The sequence below is a fragment of the Harpia harpyja genome, chromosome 10, assembly GCF_026419915.1.
Source record: "Harpia harpyja isolate bHarHar1 chromosome 10, bHarHar1 primary haplotype, whole genome shotgun sequence".
NCBI lineage: Eukaryota > Metazoa > Chordata > Aves > Accipitriformes > Accipitridae > Harpia > Harpia harpyja.
In genome coordinates, this window is record NC_068949.1 from 1,593,967 (window position 1) to 1,607,989 (window position 14,023).

The following is a 14,023-nucleotide window of genomic DNA, read 5'->3' on the forward strand; positions in this document are numbered from 1 at the left end:
AAACGGCCCGTCCCCTTGCCAGAAGGGATGTGGGCCCCCAGACTGTTACTGGATGGGCAGGGTGTGCTTTGGAGGGCCAGAGCACGAGAACACCACAGAAAGCTCCTCTAGCCAGGCCCGCCTGTCTGCACTGCCTCTGTTTTGCTCACCGTCCATCAGCATTTAAGGATGGAAGATGGCCTGCCCCTACAAGACCCTCCCTTTGCAAGGCGGCTTTGCCGGAGGCGCCTGTGGGCACAGCTCGGCACCACAGTGCCGGGTGGCATGCCGAGGTGTAAACCCACGTCATCCACTGACATCTCCACCAACATCGGCACAGACACCCACGAGGAACGGCCATTCGGAAGCGGCTCTGATGGCAGTGCCAGCGCCGATGGCTCTGCAGCATGGAGCTCTCCAAGGCCAAGGCTGCCGGCAGGAGCTCTCAGCAGGGTCCAGGCACTGGTCAAAAAAAAAAGCCCTGGGTGTCCTGCTCTGCCCTTACCAGTCTGCCCGAGGTCCGGCTGAACTCGCTGAAGATGTGCCCCACCACATCCCATGGCCAGCAGCTCTGGGATCCGGAGCTGAGCAGCTCCCTGCTGAACTCCAGAACCGCCCTCCGCACCTGCCAGGGGGGGAGTGTGCTTATGACCCTCCTGTTCAAAACCCAAAGGGTTTGCTTGGGGGCAGCCTTTGTGGCTCGCAGAGAGGTGGCAAGGCCACGGCAGAAGCTTTCGCTCCTGGCGTCAGGGCTGGGCTTCAGCACCAGGCTGGACGGGCATTTGCCCCACAGAGCACAGTGACCTCCCCGCTCCACTCTGCCAGCTCTCCCCAGGGACGAGCCATCAGCCACCACCTGGGCAACGCGCCAGCACTTCCCCAGGCCCCCTGGCTCTGTCCCAAGGGAAAGGGTTTCTCTGCCTCCCCTGGTGGCACCCTCCCTTCCCAAACCAGTTCACCTGGGCACTGGGGTCACTGCACAACGAGCACATGGCCTCCACCACCTGGGGCAGCTTCCCTCTCGCCGCAGGTCCTGGAAGAGATACGGAGAGGTGTGCATTGAGGCAGAGCCCCAGCGGCAGAAGGGATCCCCTGAAGCTTCCAATGGGACAGAAGAGCGGGGCCTTCACGGGAAGCAGCGGCGTGGCCGCAGCAACCCCACTTCCAGAGGCACGGCTATTTTACAGGGACTGAAGGCTATGGCAACACAGAGAACACAAGAAACAGCACGGGTACGAGCAGCTCCTGTGCAAAGCAGCCCACCTGCCCGCCCACCAGCCTGCCCGTGTTACAGAGCTTGGAGCGTCGTCCCTGGTGTGCCGGCATTTCTAACTGCCGGGGGAGAGCCCTGTTGCAGGGCGTCAGCTCGGCTGGGGGACCCGCTCTTCGCAGCTCCCTTTGGGTGCAGGTGCACCACTTTCGGCCCGTTCCTGCCGTCAGCCCAGCAGCCCCAACCCCTGCCTTGCGTCCCTGCTCTGTGGCACTGACCGTCAGAGTGGGCCAGCACTCCCAGCAGGCCCAGGGCTGCCACGCGACCGGCCTCACTCCCACCGCTCAGCTGGGAGTGCAGAAACATGCCTGTCTCCTCGGGGCGCATTCGTGCTGCAGGGAAGAAATCGCATTCTGCATCAGCAGGCAGCTGTCCCCAACAGCCAAGGACAGGGAGAGAGCTGCCACGGCACGGTGGGCCATCGCCCAGTCTCCTCTCCTTACCCTGCAGCATGATGCAGCGGGACAGCACTGCCTTCTGGGCCAGGCCAGGCTCCTCGGTCACATCAGAGAGCTGTGGGAACAAGGTCCATTTTAGAGAAAGTGGCATCAGTGCTGAGAGGGACTGAAAAGAAACGGTGCTCTCCGTTCTCCTCTCCCTGGGCACTCTGGGCGTGGGACCCACAGCCGAAACCCAGCCCACCCCATGGTGGCCCCGGGCACGCACAGAGGTTTGCGGCAGCCCAGGCTGCCCAGGAGCTGAGGCTGAGCAGCGCTGAAAGGCTGCCCTTAGGGTGCTGGCGCTCCAGAGTCCTCCTGCGACTTGGCCGAGAGGGAAATGGCTGTGGGAACTGGGCTGCCCCTCAGGCCCGTTCCAAACAGCCAGGGTCAGGCCTCCTGCAGCCTTAAGGTGGCACCTGGATCGAAGTCCTGGCGTGCTCCGGGCCTGCAGGAAGGTCCCAGCGGAGGAACGCCCTGCTCTGCCCTGCCAGCCGGCAGGTCTTTCCCCTCCGCGGCAATCACGGGTGCAGGCCCCAGGCTTGCGGCAGGGCGCAGGGCTCCCCTTACCTGGCGGTGCACAGCGGTGCTGATGGCAAGAGCCGTGCTCTGCGGGATTGGGGTCTGAACTCCCACCAGTATCTCCAGGACATAGCTGAGGCTCTACAAGAGAACGGGGGGGAAGAGGAGGCTAAAGCCACCTAAAGGCACTTGGGAAGGGAGAAACCCAGCACATCTGGGATAAGGGGAGTCCCTAACATCAGCTCCCAGGGAAAACCCCGATGAGCAGAGCAGCATCAAGAGGGTCTCTTTCCTCGGAACGGAGCCCGGGCTTGACAACTCAGTTTCCCACTCATCAGACCTCGCCAGTCACCGCATGGGACTGGACATGGCCCTGGGCATTCGGGCAAAGCTCTTCCTGCACACAGAGCCCCAGGGAGCTGGCAATGCCTCCCTTCCCGAGCAGATGAGCCCCAGGGACTCTTGCCTCCCTCCCGCCCTGCCCCGGGTTTCTCTTTTCTTGCCCAAAGAGCCCAGGAAACCTCAGGCCTCCTCTGCTCTTCCTGTTCCTTCTCTAAGGGCTTCCCAGCTTCTCCTGGCACCCCACAGCTCCCCAGTGCCTCTTAGCACTCGCACAGACCCACCCCAGCAGCCACGCCGGGCCCTGCGCAACATCTCACCTTGGTGACCCGGGAGGTGTCTCGGACCTCCTTGTATTGCTGCAGGAGCCAGAGGAGCTGCTCCCAGGTATGCTCTCGGTGCTGCTCCTCATGCAGAAGGACCCCCAGCATGGCAGCCACTGCCCCGAGGACAGCCTGCTTGTCCTGAAGAGGGAAGGGAGAGGCTCCGCTCGGAGGGCTGAAGGTCTGCCTAGTGCTCAGCATCCCCTGGACACCGGTCTGCCCTTCCCACTGGGAGGGGTTTCCCTTTCCCTTCTGCCCTGCAGAAGAAGGGCTCGCTCCAGAGGAGAGAGAGCACTTCCCCACCCTGGTACCCCAGCCCTCCCTGCAGAAAGGCCCCAAGGCTCGGCTGCTTCCCGTCGGGAAGCCCCTCGCCCCTCTGCTCGCACCCCACTGGGCAGAGACGGACCCACTGGCACGGACATCCCTGCTGCAGCCCCAGGCGTGGAAAGCAGCACTTCTCACCTCTTCCTCCTTGCAGTCCAGCCAATTTGCCACCACATAGCGGAAGACCGGGTAAATGGCTTCACAGAACTGTGCCACCCCCTTGCGAGGGAAGGGGCATTGCTCCCAGCTGCACAAGTATGTATGGACTCCTTTCGACCATTGCTCCAGAACTGCAGCAGGACAAAGGAGAAGGGAACATGTGAGAGTCTGCAGCAGGGACGGTATCTTGCATTCACGCCCAAGCCTGCTTTAAGGACAGTCCCAGGCTCGGCAGGGCTCAGCCCAGGACTAGATCTGGATCCGAGGGCAATCTGTGTTCTTGAGGTGCCTGGATTCAAACACCCCACTGTTTCTCTCCTCCTCACACCCATCGCACCTTCTCCTCAACAGCCCCTTCCCCTCTAGCATTTCTCACTGCAGACCCTTCCCTTCCCTTCCCTTCCCTTCCCTTCCCTTCCCTTCCCTTCCCTTCCCTTCCCTTCCCTTCCCTTCCCTTCCCTTCCCTTCCCTTCCCTTCCCTTCCCTTCCCTTCCCTTCCCTTCCCTTCCCTTCCCTTCCCTTCCCTTCCCTTCCCTTCCCTTCCCTTCCCTTCCCTTCCCTTCCCTTCCCTTCCCTTCCCTTCCCTTCCCTTCCCTTCCCTTCCCTCATACTCGCCCTTTCAGAGCAGGGAGTTTAATCCCAGAGGGAAGCGGGGGAACAGAAACCATGGGAAGGGACCCAGGAGTTTCTCTGTGCAGCGCTGCCGCGTCCTGCCCACAGAAACCTCCAGGCCTTCCCCCGCTCCTCCTACACACTCGCTGCAGTTTGGGATTGCCGCAGGCTCACACCCACCGCGTTCCCTCTGAGATCACAGGGAGGCATCGAAGGCCGCCCCTGCCCCTAGGACCCCAGCCAAGGAGCCGACACTCACCACTGCAGATGGCATGCAGGACCTCGCCGCTCCCCACCTGGGTCAGCACGGCGCGCAGGGTGAGCAGCGTCATTCCCACAAAGGGGATGCACCGCAGGGCTGCAGAGGAGGCAGGGACAGAGGGACCGAGAGGGTCGGTGAGAGACACGGGAGACTGGGGTCCATCCCTGCCAGGGCTGGGGCTGCTGGGCCATGCAGGACGTGCCGGAGGGCGTGGGACGGGCTGCCTTCCCCAGGGGGGACACAGGGAAGCCCTTTGGGGAAATGGGGAGGACGGTGCGGGGCCAAGACCCCGCGGGTTTGTCTCCAACAGGTTCCCGCCCTTTGGGAACTGGGATCGGGCTGATAAGGCAGAGCTGCCAGCTGGCCCTGGCACGGAACAAGGAGGCACGGCAACTCCGTAGCCCCCCAGTTCAACACAGGGCGTTTAGGGAGGGGGAGGATCCCTTCTCCTTGTTATCACAGATCTCTACCCAAGGCCCAGGGTGCCATACCGTATCTGTGGGCCATTTTGCCCAAGGTGAGGAGCACAATCTCATCAGGGACCTTCCTCATGGCCTTCAGGTGGCTCTGGAGCTCGGACATGACAAAGTGGAAGTGGGAGCGGGCCAGAGCTACCAGGACGTCACTCGCGGCCATCTTCACGTCACCTGTCACACCCTGCAAAAGCGTCACAGGTTAAACACTCCGGAGAAAAAGGCTGAGGCACTAGGGCAGGCTGAATGACCCCATCTCCTCTGCAAGACCCCTCGGGACAGCTGTGCTCGGGGCCGAGCGGCTGCTGCCTCTCGTACCCTAGGACAGGCGAGCAGTTCCCTGGCGAGATGAGGGAGGCTTTTCCCCAGAACAGCCCTGTGCTGCTGCCCCCTCTCCCTCTCCATGGAGATGCCAGGAACAAACTGCCGCAGACTCAAGACCCCCCTGGGACCTCTCTGTGGGGCTGGTGGGTTGCCACGGCTCTTCCTCAAAGCAGGATAGTGTTGAGCTTGAACCCAGCTGTCGCTCAGGTAGAAAGAGCCCCGAGTCCGCTTCTCTGCACAGTTCTCTGCCTCCCTGTGGAGTGATTGCTAGAAGTGACTTACCAATATGTTGCCCGCACCCCCTTGAGGGAAGGCAAAACCTCCGGGGTGGAATGCAGTGGACACGCAAGGAATTGGTTCCCTAATAATTCTCTATGCAACGTAACCTGCAACCTTAGATGTTAGCAACACCAAGGGAGTTTGGTGTGCTGACCCTAAGAGAAGTAACACGGAGGGTGGAGTGGAGCGGAGACGCCACGGCCAGTCTCTGTGATATCATCGCAGGGATAGGGAACTGGAACGGTAGGAACGGTAGGTCCCTGCATTGAATCCACGGAAGCAAGGAGGTAAAATAATGGGGGTTCTGTCAACCTGCCGCCCTACTTCTGATTTATCTCCTAAGTGTCCTGTCCTGGGGTACTGACATGCAAAATCACGTCCTCTGGGTGAACTTTGCTCATTATAATACCAAAACACACCTCCATCCCAAAAGCTACCCGCCTCCAAAGTGCAACCACCCCTCACTAAGCCTGTGCTCTGAATTTTTTCTAGCATGTCCTTTTAAAAGCAAAGCGAGAGAACTTAATACCCATCAAAGTAAAGGCATGCATGACTAGAGTCACTCAAGCTCCAGCTAAATAGGAAAATAGTATAAAAAGTCCCAAAGAGAGGGGGACTATTAGGGAAGATACCATCATGGACAAGTTGGGAGGACAGCACTGCCTTCTGGGGTCAGTCTCTTCCCCCCAGAGGGACACCTCTTGGGTGAGATTCGAACACTCGGCTGTACCGAGTGCTTTCCCGGGAAACTTAGAATTCTTTAGAGCTCTTTTTCTTCCATAATTTAATGCGCTTGTAGTCGACTATATTATTATTTGCACCTGCCTTGCAGACAGCGTATTTATCACCGGCAATCCAAAAGAACCTGTACTCCTTTTGCTTTAATAAACTGCACTATTCATTAAAATCTAGCCGTGATAGTTCGTTGAACGCGACTAAATTGAAAGTACAATGCGCTATTTGTGCATCCGTAATCGTGATAGTTCAACGTATTGAACGCGACCGGACTTACAGTGCTGAACTGGGCATCACCCAGAATCTAAGTTTAGCCGCCCCCAGCCCCTCTGACATCTAAGGACAAGCTGGAACGCAAGGGGGTTTATTTTCTGCCAAAAGGCTTTACCCTTTAACACAACACTCCCCTCTCCAAATTCCCTGTCATGACGAGTCCCCAGAGCCTCTCCCTTAGGACCTCTGCCGGGTCTGAACAACCGAGGAACAGCTCTGCGCCACTCTGTATTTTCCCCCAAACCAGGGGCAGAGGCAGGCTGCTTTGGTGGCCTTGAAAGAGAACAAGCTCACCTGGGCCGCTCGCATGTCACTCAGCGCCTCTGCTATCAGGCGGTTCACAACGCCACTCGTCAAACAGCCGTCGTCTCCCCACAAGACGCTCTCCAGCTCCCGGTACGTCTCCACTCGGTCACCCTGGGGACGGACCACAAAGGGGAGGGATGGGACTTGCTTTGCCCTTGTTCCCAGGGAGCCGCGAGAGAGACCTGCTGCCCCCCAAATCATCTGCGTGACGCAGGCACGAGGGACAAGTTGCAGGCATCGGTCAGGACAGCCACGGGGAACAGCAGGATCTTCCGCGGCGCCTCTGACACTAGCAGAGAGTCAGACAGGGAGATCGACTCCACCGGGGCAAAAGGCCATGTGGGAGCCTGGGAGGTCACTCCTGAAAACGGGGGACGCGGAGGTCAGGGGGAAAGTGCCGGACAAGGAAGGGCGTGACTGTTCACTCAACTCCTGCCTAGATTTTGGCTAACCCAGCTCATGCTAAGGCCTGATGTATGCTGGGAGCAGCACCATTAGGTCAAAGCGAGAGCACCGCGTAGGCAGGACAGGTGGCCAGAGAGAGCTAAAGGGCCATGATGCAGCCATTACCAGCTGCGGATGGCTGTCTCCGGCAGCCATTACCTTTTGTCTGGCAGTTTCCTCAGAATCCACTAACGTAAGGAAATGGTATAGACCCAGCCTCCAAGCTGGAGGGTATAAAACATCAGCTTACTCAAAAAGCTTTTGAAGCGGATCCAACAGCAGCTGAACTGCTGAGGCTTTCATGCTTCCTGGTGTGACACAGGGGACGCCCGCACCGTGATGGAGGAGGAAGGGTGAGCGCTCTCTCCGTTGGCTGGGTAATTAATGCTTTTTTTTGCTCATAGGTGCACGATATTAAGAGTTACAGATTATAAGCTGTGAAACCTTATGACTTGACTGGTGAAGAAGTGACTTCACGTGATAGACGAGTCTGGGAAAGGGGAATTGAGCCCCCGTTTGTCATGTTTGTTTATTGTATTTCTTAATGAGCTCATGAAATAAAGTTTAAATCACAGCATATGTTGTCCTGTACATTTGAGAGATCCAAATGGACCGTGACAAAGGGGAAGGCATGGGAACGAGACCGTGCCCCGAGGAGGGGAAGCCGTGAGCACCCTGCGCCTTGGGGCACAGTGTTGCTCCTCGCACGGGCAGGAGCCCCAGCACTGGGAGCTCCCGGGGAAAGGAGTGGGGAGCAATGGCATTAGTCCAGCTTGAGCAGCAGGATCAGCGCCTGGGGACAAAGTGCCTGCAGGAGGGCAGAGGTGCTGTCAGGTGAGACGCCCCTCTGCCACGGCACCCGGGGAAGCCAGGGGCATGGAGGGGAGCCCTCAACCCCCACCTCACCTCATGGTCTTGCAGTCGCTTTAGCAGAGAAGTCCCGATGGCCACAAAGGTAGTGACGGCCGCAGGGACAGTACCCGTCACCCTGCCTCTGTCCTCAGAACGCGCAGGTCTGGACTGGGAACGCACGCATGGGCAGAGAGCTGCAAGAAAAGAAAGAAAAGGCTTTGCTGGCTGCAGGGCTTCGCACCAGGGAGGGGTGAGGATCTTCCCAGACTGCCCCAGCACTAACAGCCTGTGCTGGGCTGTACTGGCAAGAGGGAAGTCAGTGGGATGAGGGGAGGGAGTCTTCCCCTCACCGCGGCAGTGGGAAGACCACCTTGGGGGACTGGGCCCATTCTGGGCTCCTCAGTGACAGAACGGCAGCAATGCGCTGGAGCGAGTCCAGCACAGGGGCCCTGAGCTGGCCAGGGGATGGACATGGGCTCCGCAAGGAGAGGCCGGGAGGGCTGGGGCTGGGCAGCCCTGACAAGAGCCGGCCAGCCCAAGTCACCTCTGAGCGGTCCCCAGCTGCCTCACGGAGGGCCGGGAGAGGATGGAGCCAGGACCCTCTGGGACGTGCCTGGCAGCAGGATGAGTGGTGATGGGGACGCAGCCCCCAGCACCCGGCTGGGACAGACACTGCCTCCAGCACGTATCAGACCCCAACCTCCCACCAGCCCCTCACCTATGAGCGCTCTCATCCTCCGCATGGGCAGCAGGATCCCCCGGATCGACACGCTGCTCCTCCAGGCAAAAGCCATGAGAAACTGGGGCAGCACCAGCCCCAGGAGGAAGATGTAGAGCCCAACCATTGTGACCTCACAGAGGTCTCCTGCGACATGGGGACATGTGCTGGGGACGCAGCAGCACCCTGGGGACCCCCCCAAGCCCAGAAATGCAGGATTTTCCATCACTTGAATTTGCTCATGGTCCTCAAACAGTTTTAGCAAAGACTTTCTCTAGACAGCCCTTCCCAGCTCTGTCCCTGGGAAGACTGGGACTTCTTTTCTCTCTCAAAAGAGAAGACTTTTCCTTAGGCAGGGGACTGATACTGGTGGGGTGTCCCAGGCCCTTGTGCCTGAAGGCAGGAGTCTGGAGAAGAACAAGCAGCAGTGGGTGGGGATCAAGTCAGGTGAAAGGCAGAACATTAAAGCAATTAAGTTTACTAAGAGTAGAGAAATGAGTCTTATGACCATCAAGAAGAAGAAATGTTTTTAGAGCATGCTACTGTTAGTGTCTTTAGTGAAAGTAGAACTAAGGCAAATTATGTGGTGGGTTGAGCCCAGGTGGGAGCTAAGCCCTGCTCCCCAAGCTGGGCAGGCAAATCAGAATAAGGAACTGCTGCCATCAGTTTTCTTTCCCTCCTCTGGCTTTGCTGAGGGGACTGAAGAGCCTGTGTTTTTTTCTAGAGCCATAGGACGCTTTGGGTTGGAAGGGACCTTAAATGTTAGAAGGCTGTGGCATAGGCAGGCAAGAGGGGAGAGGCGTCCCTGGGTGGGCTCGAAGCACCAACCTTTCGGTTAACAGCCGAACGCGCTAACCGATTGCGCCACAGAGACTCCCGAAGGGAGCTCCCTGGGGCTTCCCAACGGCAGGCAGATGTTTGGCCATTGCCAGGGAAGCGGAGCTTCCTCACGCGTAATGGTGACTTGGGAAGACAAACACCACAACCCTCACTGTCCACCCTTCATCTAGGTCTTTCAGGCCTAGGGCCACCTCTGCCCTCCACCAAGGCACCCGGAGTAACCCCCTTGGAGGAGCTCTACATGTCTGCGGTGGGGACGTCCGTCCATGAGAGATCTTCAGCAGAAGGTCCCCTTCCATCCCATAGTGACCTGGGAAGCCAAGTCACCAGAGGCAGGCCTTGCCCTAGTCTTGCTTGCAGACCTTGGGCTTAGACAGCTCTCTCCAAACTCCTTGTTTCAGTATCATCCCTCTCTCTGCATCTGCCCTCTTGATTCAGCTAAGGATGTCATTCTCCAGCCTGAGGAGCAAAAAGGGTCGACCACAACTCTCCTCCCTCCTCTGCCAGGCCCAGCCTTGGAAACCAGCTGGCAGCGTCGTGGGCAATAACAAGGGGTGGGAAGTTTAGGCAAGGGGTACGGGGAGGCATGGCCCTGGTGAAGGCTGGGTCCTGAGACAGCATTCCCAGAAACAGTCATGGACATCCCTCCCCACTCCTTCTCCTCCCTCCACCCCCCGGACTAGTCAGGCAGCCCCAGCTCCAGCTGTGCTCCTCTGGCTCCAGCTGTGCTCTGCCCCTCACCCTTCACCTTGAGGTGCAATGGGTGAGGAAGCCCCCGTGTGCCCCAGAGCCTTCGGCCCTTGGATGAGCAGACTTCCCCTCAGCCCTCCTTCCTTGCTGGAAGGCCCCCACCCATCTCTGCTCCCTGGGGCGCAGCGCGATGGGGCCAGACCATGGCAGAAAGGCAGGGAAATCTGCCGGCCATTGCGGGGACACCCCAAGTGAGGTGGGGTTTGTCCTGGCCTCTGGAGGGATTTCTGCCTGAAGTTTTGAGAGCAGCAACAGGGACAGCCACATCGGAGTGAGTCGCCCATGGTGCCTGTTCTGCTCCCAGAGCAGGGAACGTCCCACAGCCCAAGCTCTGGGTCCCAGCACCCCAAGAGCTTGGCCCCCTCCCAGCCCTCCACGCACAGGCAGAACCTGGGGACCCCTCACCTCCCACGGAGGTGGGCTGGCACGGTGGGACGGTGCAGCCTGGCCATGCCCTGGGGGACCACGGCTGTAGGAGTAGGGCCGTGCTGGCCTGGGGCTCCTGGGGGCACTCTGCCCCTGTGGGAGCTGGTCCTCACCTCCTGACCAGTGTCACAAACTTCCCACCAGCCCCTCGCCTGGCCCAGAGCTTGCTCCTCTCCCACGAGTGGGGCAGGAGGGGGCTGCTGGGGGAACCGGGCTGTCAAGAGTTAGGTTTGTATTTGCTCAGAGGAGAGTATGCTCTCTAAATAGCCTGTCTTCAGCAGCTGCCGTGGTTGCTCTTGATGTTGTCCCGGCTAATACAACAGGCTGGCAGGCAGAGCTCAGCCCCTTGGAGCTACTGCCTACGGTGCGAGCAGCAAGTCAGCGGCGGGGAACCAGGAGTTAGCAGCAGGTCTGAGCAGCTCTGTGCGGTTGGGAGGAGGCTCAGGCCATGTGAGGGCACTGCAAAGCCCGACGTGCAGGGGGCCAGGGCTCCCGCGTGCCTGGACCCGACCCCCTGCAGCGGTAGGGCAAGATGGGTTCCCTCCGAGCCCCCCTCCTACAAATGCCTGCCGTTGGAGAACGTCCAGCTCAGTCGCTTGCCCTGTGCCTGGCACACTCAGCTCCCAGGACTGCCGGAGCCCTCGGCACTGCAGGTGCCTAAAGGAAACTCCTGGCCCCAGCACCAGGCCTGGTGGCCGGCGTAGCCCACCTTCTTCTCCCATGGGGCAGCACAGGTGGGGAGGGCTGTCAGTCTCCTCCCTTGAGGCGGTGCTGCCTCGGATTGGTCCCCTTGGCTGTCACTGTGCCCTGGTTTGGGGCCCGCCCTTCCCTCAGGGCGGCCTCTGACTGGCCCCAGGCCTCAGGCTGCCCAGGTGCACCTGAGGTGATGCTCTCTGTGATTGGCCGCCTGCTGCGGTGTGCTGCCCGCCCTCCCCTGAGGCGACGTTTCCTCCGATTGGCTGCATGAGATTGCTCCCTTGCTCCTCCCATCCCGTGATGGGGCAGGCGGCTTATCAGTCACCGGTGTGCTTTGCTATTGCCAGCTCTGATTGGTGGAGCTGGCATGCCCCGCCTCCAACCAACACCGCCCCCCCCCCCAGCACTGTGCCCAGCTTTTTGCACTCTTGCCACCTTTCCTGCAGGCCTCGAACCTTGACTGGTGGGTTACCTATCGATCACATGCCTTGCCCCCGCCTCCTCAAGTGCGATTGGCTGTCCTGGGTCCACTGACTCCCCAGGGACTGCTGGGGGGAGGTTGCCAGGCAACCAACTCCACCTTTAGGGCTGAGAGCCTCAGGATGGAGCTGTGGGCCCTGAGGAAAGGCTGGGGGTCATCAAAGGCGGGTTTGGACCCTAAACCTGGGGATTTCGGCCCGAAACATGAGGCTCTGGGCACTACAAAGGACAGGCGTTCAGTTTGGATCACACGTGGGGTGGGACCCGCGGGACAGGGGGCTGAGGCTCACAGGGGCTTGCAGCCGGGCCAGCGTGCACAGCAGCCCAAGGGACAAAGCCCCGTCTCTGCTGGTGGTCTCCCTGTGTGGAGCTGCCCCTGCCCCCTGCAGATGTGCAGAGGCTCGCTGGGGGTGAGGAACAGCACCGGTGGGGCCTGGGTTAACGGGCAGGGGTCCGATGGGCCAGCCAGATGCTGGTGATACGGTCGGGGCTGTCCTGGGCTGTTCCCTGCACCAGCGCGGGCTGGTGCTGGAGGTGGTCATGCCGCGGTGGGAGGGGTGGCGAGGAGATCCCCATGGGCAGTGGGAGGGCACGGCAAGGCCCCAGGACCCCACGGGGAGACCCCTGCTCTGGGGTCTGTCCCGGCATGACTCCATTGTCCCCAGCCCGGGAAGATCTGAGAGGGGCCCCACAGCTGGCAGCCCCCAGCCTGGGTGTCACCCACACGTTGTCTCACCAACCGCGGGGGTGCTATTAGGGAAAGAACAGATACGCTCCCCTTTCGGTGTCTTTTGATGAGCTTTAATTAAGTCCGTGGTGCTGGCTGGGGCCAGGCATTGCGGAGGGATTCCTCTAGCGCCTGCCTCACTCGGAGGTCCCTGTCGTCCTGCGGTCCCGAGAGATCTGGAACAACACCACAGGCAGCGCCGTGGGGACCTGGTCCCGGCCAGGTGCTCCCCTGGCCACCCTGCTCCAGGGAGCCGTTCGCCAGGGATCTTCCCACAAAAAGAGACATCCCAAGCAGCAGTATCTCAGTAAAAGCCCTCTGAACCCTTCCTTCCCCATCTCCTGCCTTACCTCAGCAAAGAAAGCTGTAGCTGTCACCCGCAGTTTAACTGAGCAGGAATCCAGCCACGGCAAGAGGTTCTTCACCAGACGGGGGGAGACGAGCCCAGCGTGGAGCAGGACCCTGCGCAGGGGTCACAAGCGAGGGACACACAGTTACCCAGGAAGGCCACAGGCCGGGCCTCCAAAATTCACTTGCGCCGATGCAGACACTATTCTTCAGCTCCCGACGGCTTCCCGGGCACGCCGGGAGGGTCCCAGCGGCCATTTCCCTGGGCACAGCCCTGCAGGAGTTGGCCAGATGCATCCCTGGGGCTCTTACCTGCTCAGGAGACACACCCCCTCAGGGTGAGCCAGGGGGTCTTCCAGGCGAGCCCACACTGCCCAATTCACGAGCAGCTGCATCCATTTCTGCGCCATGCATTTGCCCAGCACCAACTCTAGAGCTGAAAGGAAAACCCTGGCAAAAGAAACAAAACGCAAAATAAACCAACCCAATCAAACAAAACAAGTCCAAATAGCACCACCGCCAGAAACCCCAAGAACTCTCCAATCACAGCAGGTTAGGGGAAGACTGATCTGCAGCAGCGCTAAATACCCCTGGAATGATGCTTCACAGCCTTCCAGACTGCAGCTAACGACACTGGCATTTTCTTCATGCCCCAGACCCACCGAAGCAGAAGAAAACCCACGCCTCTAGACCGACTCCACGCTACTTATCAGCCAAGGCCAACACCTCATACCTCTTCCCACCAGCCTTTGGCCAAGAATGACACCAGTGCCCGCAAGAGTCACTGCTCCCAGCGGGGGCCCGTTGAGGGAGCGCAATGCTTCTTCTGTCCTTCCTTCTGGGCCACGCCAGGACAGGGCGTCTCTCCTCCTCACCGCCCGGGGGAAGGCGAGGCCTGAGGAAGGCCCTGGGCGCTGGGCTCAGCACGGGCGGTGTCAGCGGGGGCAGAGCCCCGTCTCCGGCCGGGTGCCGGCCTGGCCGATGCGAGTGGCTTCCGTCAGGCAGCTCCTCCTGCCCAGGGCTGTGGCTGGCAGCACAGACAGACCCGCGTTTTGGGAAAGACGTGCTGACCCCGAGCAAATGCAGGGCAGCTCCCCTCCTGCCCTCTCTCTGCAGGCCCACTGC

At 60.1% G+C, this 14,023-nt stretch overlaps 1 protein-coding gene across 1 annotated transcript in view; it reads right to left on the bottom strand.

Annotated features, from left to right (window-relative positions):
• The window catches only part of LOC128147304 (maestro heat-like repeat-containing protein family member 2B), a 29,421-nt gene extending 22,801 nt beyond the window's left edge, over window positions 1–6,620 (bottom strand). Inside the window, exons 1-9 of the mRNA XM_052799764.1 lie at window positions 6,606–6,620; window positions 4,719–4,884; window positions 4,225–4,323; window positions 3,333–3,484; window positions 2,868–3,011; window positions 2,257–2,349; window positions 1,468–1,762; window positions 939–1,012; window positions 485–604 (exon numbers count right to left, since the gene is read on the bottom strand). Of these exons, the coding sequence (XP_052655724.1) occupies window positions 485–604; window positions 939–1,012; window positions 1,468–1,762; window positions 2,257–2,349; window positions 2,868–3,011; window positions 3,333–3,484; window positions 4,225–4,323; window positions 4,719–4,884; window positions 6,606–6,620 (1,158 nt within the window). The remainder of the gene's footprint in view (window positions 1–484; window positions 605–938; window positions 1,013–1,467; window positions 1,763–2,256; window positions 2,350–2,867; window positions 3,012–3,332; window positions 3,485–4,224; window positions 4,324–4,718; window positions 4,885–6,605) is intronic.
• Between the last annotated feature and the right edge of the window lie 7,403 nt (window positions 6,621–14,023).